Here is a 15,656-nt window from a genome sequence, read left to right as displayed (position 1 = left end):
CCCAAATAAATCACACAAAAACTTATTCTTTCTTATAAATGCCTGGCCTTAGCTTGGCTTGTTGCTAGCTAGCTTTTCTTAAATTATCCTGTCTACCTTTTTGCCTCTGGACTTTTATTTTTCTCTATTCTATACACTTTTTTTTTCCCCCAGAGCTGAGGACCGAACCCAGGGCCTTGCGCTTGCTAAGCAAGCGCTCTACCACTTAGCTAAATCCCCAACCCCTATATACCTTTCTTTACTTCTTACTTTGTGGCTGGCTGTGTAGCTGGGTGGCTGGCTCCCTGCATTCTTCTTTTGTTACCCCTTGATCCTCTCTTCCAAGATTTCTCCTCCTATTTATTCTCTTTGCCTGCCAGGCCCAGCTAGTCTTTCTCTCTGCCCAGCTGCTGGCTGTTCAGCTCTTTATTAGACCAATCATGTGTTTTAGGCAGGCAAAGTAACACAGCTTCACAGAGTTCAACAAATGCAACATGAAAGAATGCAACACATCTTTGCATCATTAAACAAATATTCAACAACATACAAGAATGTAACACGTCTTTAACTAATATTCCACAACAGTAAACAAACCACCACAGTCAAGAAACTAGCCAACAAGCTAACACTTCTGTATGAAGGCAATGTTAGTGACCCACCCCTAGATGATGGACTTGAGCTTTTCACTTCCCTTGCCTTTCTTACAGTGGTATAGCTGTGTCTATTCATTCATCCTGTCTTGATCCAACTTGGACACAAATGGGTCCAAACTTCAGGCAAGTGACAACACCAGAAAGACTGAAACAAGACAGTGACACCAAGCCTGCTTAGGTCCATTGGTGTCACCTACCCTGTTGACTCCGATTCTGTAGCCTCTGGGAAATTCCACTACGATAACCTTTCAGGGACTGAAAACCAGTGTTTGGTCAGACTCTAGCTAGCTTCGTTATCTTCAACCTAAGGAGGCAGGGGAGTTTCCTAATTCTGTGGCTCCTTCTCCATGCTGCCACTAAGTTCTGACAAAGTCTTGTGAAAAGCAGGCAGGGTCAGAGGGAAGACAACTCTATCAATGTTATGGTTTGAATGTTTAATGTTCCCCAGGACATCATTATTTGAATGATTGACCCCAGATGCTAGCAATATTTTGGGAGGCTCTGGAAACTTTAGGAAGTGGTGCCTCAATGGAGGAAGTAGGTTGCTGGCAGTGGGTCTGTAGGAACATTTTTTCACGGACTGCTTCCTGCATTGTTCTCCCATGTCTGGTCCATGATGTAAAGATAGCGTCTCAAGACACGCCACACTTCCTGGGGATGGACTGTATCCTCTGAAACCACGGACCAAACTGAATCTTTCCTTCCACAGTCAGTTTCCATTAGATACTCCATCACAGCCATGGAAATTGACCCCAACAATCCACATGTTAGTATGCTTTCCCAAGACATCAGGTACTCAAAGATATACACATGTAAGATACAGGCACAATCAAGAAGAGTCTTTACTCTGAGGTCAGTCTCTTTTGTTAATGACCATTTCCTTCCCAACCACTGAAGGTGTGCTAAGCAGCACATGCATCAGATGGCCTATCAGGGTAACCAAATTCACCTGAAGGTACCCAAGATGGTCTCATAAGCTGCCCTGAAACTCCACAGCATCAGCCCACAGGCCCCATCTTAGACACTTTGGGGGGCTCTAATCACAGAGGATCACTTAGTCTTTGAGAGCCTCATTTTGTTGGGGATACGTTTGGAAGAAAGTAAAGCTCCAGGGGAAGTGCACATAACCACTTTTTAGGAGAAATGACAAAGAGGAAAAAGCAGTGTGACATTTATCAGGGCACATTTGTGCCCATGATTTCACAATCCCTGCCCCCCTGCAATTCACACACCTGAGCACAAATTTGCCAACTGATCCACCGCCAACTGTTAGATGAATAAGCGAGCGATACAGTTTTCCTTTTTAATAAGATTTGTATTTCGAGCACAGCCCCCCACTAAAAAAATCTCAGTTACAACAATTTCCACATCCAGTTTACTGTCACGATTTTTGCTGAATGCTTTCAGTGGAGGGATGATAGGGAGATAAGATGTTTATATTCCTGGGCCATAAGTAGCTGTCTTTGAGGAGATAGCTTCACTCCAGAGAGAGAGAGAGAGAGAGAGACAGAGACAGAGACAGAGAGACAGAGAGACAGAGAGACAGAGAGACAGAGAGAGACAGAGAGATTCATACTGCAACTTTCCTTATTGTATAAATGAGAATAATACATGCCAACTCAAAATGTCTATTGGGAGAGCTAAAAATACGCAGCAGACAGACAGAACTCAATAGGTATGCGGTGCATGTTGCTATCATTTCTTTGAGGCTAAAGGAGAGGAGGAGATAAACAGGCATGGTTTTCTCAACCTGAGTAGAAGCTGAGAGAAGAGGAAAAGGCAGTGTTCACACCCGCAAGGGAACTAGGAGGGTTGGGTTTCCTCTTGGCAGAGCAGAATTAACAATGAACATGCAGCCTTTGCAATTTAGTGGCCATGGGATTTCCTATGGCATGATGGTCTACGTTGATCTGCAAGTTAGGATATGTGAGTTACCAAGCAGATGTATTTAGGACAACCAGACAAACAAGCTAAACCGTGCAAGGGGGCTCAATCTGGACCCTAATCGGAAAACACCAGAGGTATCTTTGCTTTCCTGAAAACTGTCCAAGTGCAAAGAACCCTGGTCATAGGAGAATATCTTCACATCTGAAACATACTATCCTGTTTGCTATTCTTTTGCATATGCTTATCTCTGTGCTTGGAATGTCTCCCCACCCTCCACCTCCTCTGCATGGTCAATACCTATGTCTAAGAAGCCTTTTCTGTTTCCTTCACAGTAGGGGAAGTACCACCTCCTGCACCCCAAGGCATGCTGCTGTCATTGTGCTGGCCCCACTAACTTCCTGTTAGCCCACTGTTTCCTAGATGTTTGCACTCCCCAAGGATGACAGTACATCCTTTGTGGAGATGTGTATATACAGGCTACACCGTCCATCTATCAAATGAATGGACAAAGTGTGTTACAAAGAAATATGCAGAAGCAGAACGTAACTCATTACATTATCCCCCCACCCCCAATCATACTCTGTCAGCTACAGAACAAATAGCTATGTTTTGTAGGGTACTTAGGGAAATTGAAGTCTTTATAGGAAAAGGGAGCGGTGGCCTGTTAATTCCTTTGGACCTGACACTCATGTGTTCTGTTGAGTAAAATGAACTATGTTAGGAGATTATTAATGATAGGGAGCATCCTGGTTCTCATGAAAAGTGGATTGAGGTTGTTACTTTTTATACGTCCTCACATATTAAAAAAGAATGAAGTACCATTGCCAGCTACGGAAGCCAGAGACACCTCTGGACCGCTCACTGCTCTTATTGGCCTGTACTGTCTCACCTGTGCCATTAAACTCTGAAGGCAGCTCTTGGGTGTGGCTAATTGTGACAGGGAGTTTTTTCTGGGAAGTGGAAAACATTATAGTCCAACATGCCCTGGCCCAGGACATCTGATGTTGTGTTGAGAGTTTCGTGTCTACTGTAGGCATGTAACCGAGGGGTAGGCCTGCTTACAGTGAACTTTGGGTCTCTTATCAGTGAGGCGATGGACAAAAGATGTGTAAAAATCCATCCACTTTCCAAAGAGCACAGACTAATTCATCAGAGCTCAACACAGGAATCTTCACATTTTTGCAAGCTTTTGACCAATGTTTGATAAGTGCATCACCTGAACATCCAGTCTTTCACACTCTCCAGGCTAATCCTCCCTGGGGACATGTTTTAAGAGGTACGTCTCTGGGGCTTTGTCCTTCAATTCCGACTTCTCTCTTGGGCTGAGCCCACAGGAGAAGTCATGGCCAAGCTCACGTCAAAGCGACAGCACCATGCAGAATGGCTGGTACATTGGACATCAGGGAAGGAGGAGGGAGCCTACTGACCTTGTGAAGCTCCACAGGAGTTGGGGACATGATCTCCTTTATTTCTTGCTTCATTTTCCTCAGCGTCACCGACTTCCTGCCCACGTCTGAGGGCAGGGTGTTGCTGCGAGTCGTCTGGCTGTAGTGTGGCCGTGAACTGCTCCGCTCCTGGAAGCTGGCCTGCCGCCCCAGCTGACTGCGAGCTGCCGGAGCCTCATGATTCAGACTCATGGTGCTCCCCGACATGATTGTTGCCTGCGGCATTGACAATTTTCAGAGACAATTAAGCCACGGAAAGGGAAGGGCTTGCTTGCTCAACATTAAACACGATTCTCTCCTTCTGCCCAGTCAAAATATGGTGTCTTCAGGGCATAACCAAAGGCTGGAGAATGGACGCACTAGCTGAACTAGGAAAGTCTGGAACACGCTTTGCAATTACGTTTATAATGCACATCTCAAATCGAATGGAAGTACTTAAGCCCTTGAGTTTATTTAATCAAATACCACCCCTAGCAATGTTGAGGCAAATTGAAAGGCTCCAACATTAGTTTACTGCAAACTGCCTTTTAAGCACCAGCTTCCCGCCAAGTTGGCTCTAAGTTGGATTCATGGAGGCACCTTCAATGTGTCTTAGAGAAGCGGTCAGAGAGCTGGATGGTGGAGGCCAGGCTGCCGCTGATGGTAATGCTGCCTCTGGCCTCAACTGAAGCAGTCTTTAGGCTGGAATGTGATCACTGACACAGAGGCAAAAGGGTCACCTAACACTTCCAGCCTGGCACTATCAAGACCATCTTTTACTGGTCCTGTGACCTGCTCCAGAAGCTTGTAGATGCATCTTTTAATATTCATTGGCATTTGGCTTCTGTACCTCATGGCACAGAGTATTTCTTAGAAGTGGTCTTTGTGTGATATTCTCAGGGAGGTTTAAAAAAAATTATCCTTTTATATTGGATTCAACCATTTGCTCAATTTAATCATTGCTCAAGTGTGAGGCTTGGATTGGATTTTTACCAATGAAAGGGAAGTTTGTTCAGCTTCAGATATATTCCCTGAATAATACATAAGCAATGGCAAGATTACATCCCTGGATCTCAGAACTGGAACAAAAAAAAAAAAAAAAAGGACTTGAAAGCAGTATCATGATGGGAATGGACATTTCTCATGATAGAGGGTGCCAGGATTCTAGAAACAGGACTGTGGCCATCTCTCTATCCCATATATGATGCTTATATACAAAAGTGTGCACTGGTAAACATGCCTGAAACTATAGAAACAGAAATTATGTCCATACCCATGTGAATAAAGAGGATGTGGTTTGATTACATTAATGAAAAAGCTATAAGCAACAAAGCTTGATTTGTTGACCTCTTTTGAACGTGTTCATTAACTTAAGCCTTGTAAGTCTGGAAGGTAGGCACTTCACTCATCTAATTTTTTAGGAGACCCAAGTGCAAGGCATTTTTCTTGCCCAAGGTCATACAAGCAGTAACTGAACCAAGGACACTCCTGGTAGCTATTCACTAAAGGGAACACTGCCAAGTTTATTAGTTGTCTGATATAAGAGTTTGCACCTCCCCATTGATGCTTAGTATATACGTGTGCCACTAAGAAAGCACAACAGCCAAGTATTGGCGCAGATATACGTAGATCTAACAACTGCACGAGAAAGAGACAAAACCGACACACCAGTTCTGACTAGACCACGGACGTCACGGATGCTTTTGAGAATGGAAATTCTAGCTGCAGACAAATCCTCACCGATGACTGAGCACTGCACATAGTATCACTTAATATTCAGTAACTGCACAGGTAGACTTCATAGATTACGCGTCTTATTCCTTCACAACGGGAGGAAGACGAGGGTCACCTGGGTGGGTTCTGTGACTTGTCACGAGTCTGCTATGGGGGAACCCAGCAGTCCGGTTGCAGTCTTATTCCTTGACCAACAGGCTCTCAGGCTTCTCCAGCCACATCAACTTCCCCTTTGTAGGTGAAAAGTCTCCAATATTTCTAATATTTAACCAAATGTAGGCGTCTACAGTATTATGTATTTCCGAGAAATACCTCTTTTTTGAGGCTTATTAACACTTCTCTGTGGCTAGCTGTGTTGGTGTCATGGGCATCTTTCATTTGATGGCACTTACATCCATGGCTTCTGTATTTAATCTGTGGTAACTGACAGCACCCTGTGATCATTTTGTTTTTGTTTTTCCAGCAGTGGTGATGGTGCATCCATTGTTCTTACCTACTTAGACTATTTATCTGCCTTATTTATATCTATTTTTTCTTCCTCATTGTGTGTGTGTGTGTGTGTGTGTGTGTGTGTGTGAGAGAGAGAGAGAGAGAGAGAGAGAGAGAGAGAGAGAGAGACAGAGACAGAGACAGAGAGAGACAGAGACAGAGAGACAGAGAGAGACAGAGAGAGACAAAGAGAGAGAAATATCCACAGGAAGCATGTGGGAAATAAAACACTCCGTCACTGAGTCTGAGGGCTGACAGTGTGGCTTTGACAAGTCTGAGCTGCCAGAGGAGACACAGTCAATGGGTTTTACTAGGGTTCAGTGGCCAAGAGGAGGAACAAGAACAGCTCCTCCTTTAAGTTTTCAAGCCCTGGTTGGATTGCTCACTTACACTAAATGTCAAGGGAATGAACAGCATCTAAAATGTAAAAGTAGAAATACCATTTAGATTCCGGCATCTGGTTAAACTTTTGTCTGTTAAAAAGTTAGGGTTGGGGACTTAGCTCAGTGGTACAGTGCTTGCCTAGCAAGTGCTAGGCCCTGAGTTCGGTCCCCAGCTCTGAAAAAAAGAAAAAAAAAAGTTAAAGCAGCATTAGTTAGGAAACAGCAGACTCAGTACTTGATTATTCCTGATTCATTGAATATCAGGTTCTCTATCATTCTGTTAAATATTCGATCACTATACTGTCTAGTTTTTAAAGCATTTTATTTTGATTTTTCAAGACAGGGTTTCTCTGTGTAGCCCTGGCTGCCCTGGAACTCACGCTGTAGACCAGGCTGGTCTTGAACTCAGAGATCCGCCTGCCTCTGTTTCCTAAGTGCTTGAATTAAAGGCATGCACCACCACTTGGCAATTCCTATGTTTTATACAGGCAAAAGCTGGTAAGAGAGGTTAAACATTGCTCAAAGTCTTAGTTTGAGTTTTTAGCTTCAGGGAATACTATACATTTGTTTTTTCAGTGCTAAAGCTGAACCTAGCAATTATGAAAATGAGTAGTAAATTCTCATTTTAATTACAATCACTTCAGCTAATCTGTGTTTATAAACTCCATAGTTTGCTTTGACTTTTGCTGTTGAAGGTAAATTTCATCCACAGGACTCCAGCTTCCATAAAAATGTAACAGCTTTCCCAATCAAGAGAACATGATTCACTTAAACAATGTTTCAAGGTTTTGTGATAACAGTGTAAATATGACTGGTGAGCATTCTTCCTTGCTGAAGATTTAATTTCTCTCTGGCTTAGAGCTCAGCCCCTTTCCTTCCTTCCTTTGTAAATTTTCTGGGCCACACCACATAAAGCTGCTACAGGGGTACCTGTGGGCTTCTGGAACATACTTCCATGGTGGTGGTTTTCATGAGCTAACTCAACTTCTAAGTAATGGCCCAGGCTCATCCAGTTACTTTTTATAGGACCATCAATGTACACAATGTAGAAGAATCTCTAAGAAGAGTGAGTGCCACAAGAGAAATGTATCAAGACAGGAAAGACATGGGAACCAAAGTCAGTGAGGCAGGGGCATTTGCTCAAGAATTATGAATCCATGTTCCTGACTCAGCCTGCGCCACTCGTGATTCTATATACAGGGGGTGGTAAAAGTTTAAATAAACCAGCCGGCACTTAAGAACTGTGCTCTTTTTGGAAACTGTATAAAATAGAAATCAATAGCTCATATCTTAATTTAAATTTTGTAAGTCTATCCATACCCAGGTCCTTTAACTGTGCTCTGAAGCCAAGATTCATGCCACTTAATACTATGGTGTCTATAAATTCAAACTGCTGTTTTCCTTTAGAATTCTCTTTGCAGGTCCACAAACATTAGAATCACATAAAGTCTCCACACATGCAATTGAGAAGCAAAATAATGTCAAGATGAGTAACCAGTTTAGAGGCGCGAGAGTTCTATCCGGTAGTGCCATTCACATTCCTTAGAGTGACGGGGACCTCGTATGACATCAAAACAAAAATGAGACTTTCACCACTTGACTTTTTACAGCTTAGAAACTTTAAAAGAACATAAAAGGAAACATTCCAGGCCTTCCCAGACTAAGTCTGAATACTGTCAGCAGATTCACGGCTTTGTTTAAGAAATCGCCCAGAGTCCAGCTGTTACAATCCAGCTTATTCCTCCTCCGATTCGGGTGACATTAATACAGAATTGAGATTTCCAACGAACAGCAAAGCAGGGAGTAGTGTTCTGCCTGCTTATCAAACAGACGGGCCTTCTTTTTTTAAGTCACGGGCCACGTGGTTATCAACTTAAGGGCAAGACAAAACACAATTGTGTTTCCTCTTATGTTCCTCTCAACGATCAAATTAATTTCTATACCAGGTACAAATGAAAACATGCCAAAGAAACCTTTTCTAAAGCAGCTAAGAGAAATGAAATGCACCATGGTCGGGAGACTGGGCTGGCTCCTTAGCGATTTGGTGGGAAACAGGTACAGTCAGGATTAGCAAGGGAGCGATGGCGGAAGCCACAAGTCAGTCAGAACTGCATTGTGTAAAATCAAACTGCTGTCTGGAAGGCAAGGGCGGGGGGGAAGGCAGCTTCACAAGCAAAAGTATAAACAGAAAGGGTAGCTACCAAGAGAGTCATGTTTCTCAATGACACACGCCTGTCAGCTTTCTCCTGTGGAAAGGGGTTAAAGCTTTTAAATGAACGGCTGTGATCAATGCAAAACGTAAAAGGACCAAAAATAAACAAATACATAAATAAAAATAAAAATGAATGTAGAAACAAGCTAAGCATCATGACTGAGGCTACCTCAAGCTCTCTCAGGATCCCCGACTGGCCACAGGTCTCCAGGTCCTCCAGTGCTTGAGACCAGAAGTTTTCTTCTTGTTCAGCCTCTGCACTGTCGGAGGTCCCTGCGAAGCTGCCAGCAAGAAACACATTCTGGGTTAAGGAAGATGCGTGCATGCACGCATGTGTGCGCACACACACATAGTGCACACATGCGCACAAACGTGTACATACACTTCTGTATACTGAATATTTCTCCTCATTTTACACAAAAAAAGAGGGGGAAAGAGATCACTTTCACCAAGGTTTCTTTGGACTGTCTGTAGCCTCCAAGTAAAGGCATCTCTGATATGTTAGTGACCTGCAGAGTTAAATGGCCTTTGTCACTACTAGCTGGCTTTGAAAATATTCATGGCTATTGCTGGTTGGCTGCATTGATGTGGCTGTGCTGTGGCAGAAGGCACCATGGGAATATATTTTCTCTGTTACATCTAGGGAGGGGGCAAATCTCCTCTAAGAATTTATAACATCATTATAAACAAATTAATACTTTCACTTTTAAATTTTCTTAAAAATGTTTTGATAAGGAACCAACCCTAAGATATCTTTCTTCACTAAGGCAGTATGGAACTTGGGCTGAGGGAATGGCTCATTTAGTAAAATACTCGCTCTGTAAGCATGAGCACCTAAGTCTGATATCCAGAACCTATGTGGAAAAGCAGGGTATGGGAATACACACTAGCCATCCCAGTACTGGGAATGTAGAGACAGATGGATCCCTGGAGCCTGCTGGCCAGCCAATCTAGCCTAATTAGTGAGCTCTGAGTAGATGGGTTCCTGTGGTTGCACGGACACATGCACACACACATACACACACACACACACACACACACACACACACACACACACACGCCCCTCTATGGTTCTCTTGTCTGGGACTGGTGGTAGCCACCTGTAATCCCAACACCTAGGAGTCTGTGGCAAAGAGGAGTTTCAGGTAAGCCTGGGGCTCCATATGGGAGACTGTGCCTGAAAGCAAAGGAACTCTGGATGTAGCTTACATGTGACTTAGTATGAAACTGCCTGTAGGAGAAGGGGAAGGATTGTCACAGAAAGGACATGGTTCCTAGAAGCTGACTTCCCGTAGTGCTACTCTGGGAAACTGCACCATTGCTTGGTGCTATCTGGCCCTCACTGGGCAGGCACATGATTTGGAAACCTTCCACGTGGCTGATGTGGTGAACATGGTGACTTCACAAGGTCAATGCTAACAGAAGCTGCCACTGGGTGTGGAGAGGTGCAACTCCTCCCTTTGAGACCCAGAAGTCACCTCGGATCAGGGCAGCATCGGGAGAGGGGCAACCACCTTACCCGCTGGCTGTGGACCGATCCCAGTCTTCATTACTCAGCCCCACATCTGGATAAGTCTGGCTTCGAGGCTTGGGGACCGGGGACAGGCTGCCTCTTTGTTTTGGACTCCTCCAATCATAGGTGTTGAAATTGTATCCTGTAGTCTGAAAAGTGGAGCCTGAAACAGAAGCAAGGTGTGAGGATTATCTCATCTACTGAGATACGACGTCGTTGGCCAGAAGGAGGTCAGATAGCAAAGTAAGAGAGGGATCAAGAGTGAGCACGTAGTGGTACTCATCCCGACTCACTGCTCTGAGGGCTTTCTTCATAGCCAGCTGTGCTACCATAATTATTTGCAATTAAAAGACAACGTTAAAGGCTTTGAATAGTGGTGTCTAGCACCTAAGCCTTCTGCGGGTTTCAAGTCACAGTTTCAGGAGGACCAGTTTTCAGGTCCACACGCGCACCTCCATCTTCCCTATACTGCCTTGGCTGACACAGGTCAGGGCTCTGGGCCGACAAGGTCTCTCTTCTCACCTCTCCTTTCACGACTGTTCCACCATGTTTCAAAGACAAGACTCATTTCTCATTCGTGATAAACCCTTGAGGGTGCTCGGCCTGGAGTACAAGGAGTATAAGTAAAAGCTACCAAATTCAGGGGTAGGTTGGAAAAGCCTAGCTCCTGAGAGAAGGGCACCCAGAGGCTGGGTCATAGTTCAACCAGGCAAACTCAAGGTAAGGCATTTATCCCTCCACATTGCTCCAGCATCTGTCTCTTTCTGAAAATCAGAAGTAAGGAAGATGTCAAGGTGAGAAAGCTTGAGCATTGCTATGTTTATCTGACTTGCAAAACAAAGATTGTGTTTTTTGATGGGGGGGGCGGTGTTAAGTCTGATTAGCTTGATAAGCAAGACATTGGGGGATTAGGGGACAATTAGGTTACGTAATATGCATCACCCTTGAACTTCAGCTAAGTCTATAACACTGGGATTTTGACAGTAATAGATTTAAAGGATATTTATAGCAAGGTATGCATCACATCCTTTGTAGGTATTTTGAGGAAAGCATTTAGAAGGTGACTTCAAATACGTGGTGGAGTATGTAGTTTTTCAGTATACCTTTTGGGGGTTCAACTGAGAAATCAAGGGCATATGCATAGGGCTGACTCCATAGCCTATATCATAATTATCACACATTTCTTAATCCATTTCCTCAGGTTGTGTAAACATACACACATGGCTTAATAGCAGATGCGTGTCTTACTGTATTTAAGGAATTCAACATAACAAACACTAACAAAAATTTTCACTATTTGGGGGCTAGAACCTGGGTCCTGAAAGGGGTCAAAGAATGGCTAATGAAAGCCTGAGGTTAGCATGCCAGTATTTCCTAGGTCTAAGGGCTGGGAAGATAGCGTTGACCACCCTGGAAAGAGTAATGGCCAAGATGCAGTCATAATAAATAAAGGCTACTCTCTATTCCAAATCCATCAGTGCATTCTCTCCATTCCCAAGAAGATACTCTGGTCTCTCCTACTACCTATATGTGTTCCCCCCTGCAGGAGGAAGGAAGTCACCTCATTGGCCAGGTTGGATCCATTGCTGTCTTTGCCCATTCTCTCCCACTGCTGCAGGGCTATGTGGTCAGTTAGGAATAATCTGTGAGATGTCCTGTCCATTCCCCTGGCCAGGAGACTTCTCGGAAGAATCCTTACAACTCTTGTCCCAGATGTTGGAAATGCCAGCCAAATAGCTGGAGCTCTGGTAACTGTTCGGATCAAGAAATGACCCCCAAGGATAAAAGTGCTGAATATTTAGGAGCATAGATTCCCAAAACATTGCAGAGTTCTGTATCAAGTGCTGATATGCCTACATCTTTAAAACTGAAATTATGTCACTGTTGGGGCTTGGAAGAAAAGTATCCTGATTCTGGCTACAGGATAGACTTGCTTCAGTGTGTGCAATTATCTGTATGGAAGCATGCCTGTGTGCACACACACATCCATACACTGTCCCCCTACACACACTTTATAGCTGGAGCATGCTTGTGTGCACACACACACCCACACACTATCTCCCTACATATACTTTATAGCTAACTCCAACTTTTACTTCTCAACATATTTTGGATTGATAAAGAACAGGGTAGATTAACATATGCAAACATTATTCGTTTTCAGGGTATTTATTATACTAGGGACCGAAACTTGCTTAGAGAGTAATGAAGAATCTGGGATATAATGGAATAAAGTGCACCCTAGAGAGGTCCCAGTTACAAAGTGTTCTATGCCAGAAACTCAAGGCCTTTGGCTTTAGCTGGTAACATCAGAGAAGCAGCAAGAGAGTATTTGAGCTTTTTATTTTTATTTTTTAAGAGAGTATATGACTATGACTATATATTTTTTTCTATGAAACCAGATAACTCAAAGAAAGAGTTAAGTGAGAACGTAGGCGTGATGCTCCAGACTTGATGGGGGATGTGTAACAAGGGCAGCAGTGATGGCGAGACGCCAGAGATGCTAAGGGGTAGAAGCAGTGAGACACATGGGCCCTGATGCCACTAAGGCACTACCTGCCTCCACCGGGCTCTGGATCACAGTGGGAGACAATAAATCTGCACTGTGGTTAAACACAGTCATGTGGTTTCCTTTTATAAGTCGCCAAATGCAGTCCCTAACTGACGCAGGTGGATGTCAATACTATGAAGACTCAAAGGGAAGGAATTAGGTAGGTATAAAAGTTAGCTGTTTTTCAGAGGTGGGAAGGTAACAAATGCTGAGGAATAATCCTTGACCCAGGGAATCAAACTGAAATGATTACAAACGAAAAATAAACTGCAAAAATATAATTCCGTTTTTATTGGATGGCAGGGCAAGTTCATGAAATTAAAATGTGTTTATGATATTTGAAACTACATTTGTATGAGTGTATGTGTTTGTGTTCTCTCTCTCTCTCTCTCTCTCTCTCTCTCTGTGTGTGTGTGTGTGTGTGTGTGTGTGTGTGTGTGTGTGTGTGTGTGTGTGTGTGAATGCACATGCATGTGCATGTCTTTGTATGCCAGAAATTTATGTTTGGTGTCTTCCTCAAATGTTCTCCACCTATTTTTTGAGGCAGGATTTCTCATCAAATCTGGAGCTTGTTGACTGGCATCTGGTTGGACTGGAAGCCCTAGGAATCCCCCCTTCTCTTTCACTCCAGTGCTGGGATGCCCCTGATGGTTTTGTTTGTTGTAATGTAGATGGAGAGCCCAAGTCAGCTCCATATGCTTGTGGGGAAGACACTTTACCAATCCAGGCATCGCCCTGGCTTCCGTAAATTGCATTTTAAGTGAAACTTTGATCAAAGAAATTGTAAAAGTATATGTTGTAAGTAATCACTGCCTCGATTCAGAAATGGAAACCTTTATCCTTCTCTCTTCTTTATTTCTTCTGCATCTTGGTTTTAATATCGAGGTTTATATTTTGTGTTGTAATGAGGGTTTAAAATTCAGACTTGGTTCTTTCTGCTGAGCACAATGTTTCATTTTATTTATTTGCAGAATGGAAGATAAAGCTTCACAAATGTAGGTGCTTCTAAATATCCTTGGCACGGTGATTTTCATGTTTAGGGATAATAAATCTGAGATATTCATAAAGTCCCAACACCCCCAACCCAGTCACACTTGCTCTTCTGTATGTATTTTCCATCCATAGCCTTTAATTCCCAACCAGTCTTCCTGCAAGAAAGGAAGCCAAACAGTATTGGCTCCTATGCAGAAAGTTTGAAAATGCTTTTGGGGAATTTACTCCTTGAGTCTAGAATTTGGGGGCTGTAAGCCTTGTTGTTTGTTCCTTGTAGTTTTGGAAACCAATTTTAGCATAAGAAGGCAAGCCAGACAATCTTGGCCAGATTTCGTTTTACAAAGACCCAGTTTTGTTAAGAACAAGAAAATCAAACTGTATGCTCCAGCGGCTATTTGTAATTGTTCCTGCCAATAAATGTTTCACGGGTCTTGATGAACACTGCTTGAAAAATGGCAGAGGGAGGAAAAAGTTCTTCCCACTTTCAGATGTCACCCCTGGAAGTGGATGACACATAGCAGAATCCCACCCTGTCTTCACTGCACCTGTAATTGGTCCATTAACTACAAGCCAAAGAACATGAGGAAAATTGGCAAATTCAGTGAGAGTCACATGAGAAGCCGATGGTGATGATGGCAGAGGTGGCGGAGGTGGTAGTGGTGGTGGTGGTGGCGGTGGTGATGGTGGGGTGGGGCTGAGAGAAGAGACTTGCAGAGACTCGCAGAACCCCATTCAGCCCAAACAGAGGCCATGGCAGAGACAGAGCAGCAATAGTTTGCTTAGATTGTGAGTTCACACTGAACCAGCTGGAGGTAGCAAACACCCTGGACCCTGTCTATCACCAGGAGAACATCCGGTGGACACAGAGAGGACATATACAGAGAGGTGCAGTTCTTCCGGTGAGCGCAGCAGCTTCTGCTCCCTGCCAGCTGGGGAAGGCCTTATCCTGTCACCTCTGTGAAGTGGCTAGGCCTGGTTAGCCTGGAGCACAATGGGAGCTTGCAGCTTGTTCAGAGTCTGGAGCAGACTTCCAGTTCAGGGTAGATTCCCTCAAGGGGGTGGTGAGTGCTAATTTTTAAAGGGTGGGCACAAGCTGTGTGCTAAGTTTATATTAAAATAATAGTGGGGGGGGCAGGCGGTAGTGGCGCACGCCTTTAACCCTAGCATTTGGGAAGCAGAGGCAGGTGGATCACAGTGAGTTCCAGGACAGCCAGGACTGTTACACAGAGAAACTCTGTCTCAAAAAACCAAAAAAAAAAAAAAAAAAAAAAAAAAAATCGGGAAGGAAGTAGGAAGGGAGGGAGGAAGGAAAACAGGAAAAGTCTATCATGGAGCAAATGCTGAAGGTGACCAAATAGATCATGAAAAAAATTTTTTTTATAAAAATATACATCTATAAAACTAGAGACCGCAGTAGAAACATCAGAACTCAGCGGAAACTGGGTGAGTTGATGGAAATGACACATGAGCATGTAGAGACCTGAGGCTAAGTGGAAGAAAGTCCGGAATGCCAGCACAGGAGGATGGGTGAGGTGTGCTCTCAGGGTAGCAGTCTGCAATCCTTAACTACCTCTTCAGAAAGCTGGGCTCTGACTGGGCACAGGGGCATCTGGTACCGACTTTTGCCACCCTTCCGAACACTACAAGGACATGTGGAAATACACTGATGCTGCATCTGATTCAAACCAGGAAAGGAACAAAATCTAAGAGATTGAAGGAAAGAGTTATACCGAAGGCGAAATGTGACGTCAGAGACCCAGAGTGGAAATAATAAGTAAACACAACTGACAGTTTCTGAGGGGAAAAATAAAGCAAGCCACTAATAATCTAATCATGGA

The 15,656-nt window shown here is 43.8% G+C and overlaps 1 protein-coding gene across 8 annotated transcripts in view; it reads right to left on the bottom strand.

Annotated features, from left to right (window-relative positions):
• The window catches only part of Grip1 (glutamate receptor interacting protein 1), a 627,506-nt gene that overhangs the window by 18,793 nt on the left and 593,057 nt on the right, over positions 1 to 15,656 (bottom strand). For 6 of the 8 annotated variants that reach the window (XM_036169628.1, XM_036169632.1, XM_036169625.1 and 3 more), the window contains 4 exons: positions 10,281 to 10,437; positions 8,931 to 9,042; positions 8,751 to 8,795; positions 3,947 to 4,180 (listed from right to left, as the gene is read on the bottom strand). In XM_036169628.1, the coding sequence (XP_036025521.1) occupies positions 3,947 to 4,180; positions 8,751 to 8,795; positions 8,931 to 9,042; positions 10,281 to 10,437 (548 nt within the window). The remainder of the gene's footprint in view (positions 1 to 3,946; positions 4,181 to 8,750; positions 8,796 to 8,930; positions 9,043 to 10,280; positions 10,438 to 15,656) is intronic. The other 2 variants (XM_036169627.1, XM_036169633.1) reach the window with 1 other exon arrangement.

The sequence above is a fragment of the Onychomys torridus genome, chromosome 20, assembly GCF_903995425.1.
Source record: "Onychomys torridus chromosome 20, mOncTor1.1, whole genome shotgun sequence".
Taxonomy (NCBI): domain Eukaryota; kingdom Metazoa; phylum Chordata; class Mammalia; order Rodentia; family Cricetidae; genus Onychomys; species Onychomys torridus.
This window is presented reverse-complemented; position numbering and strand designations above follow the sequence as displayed.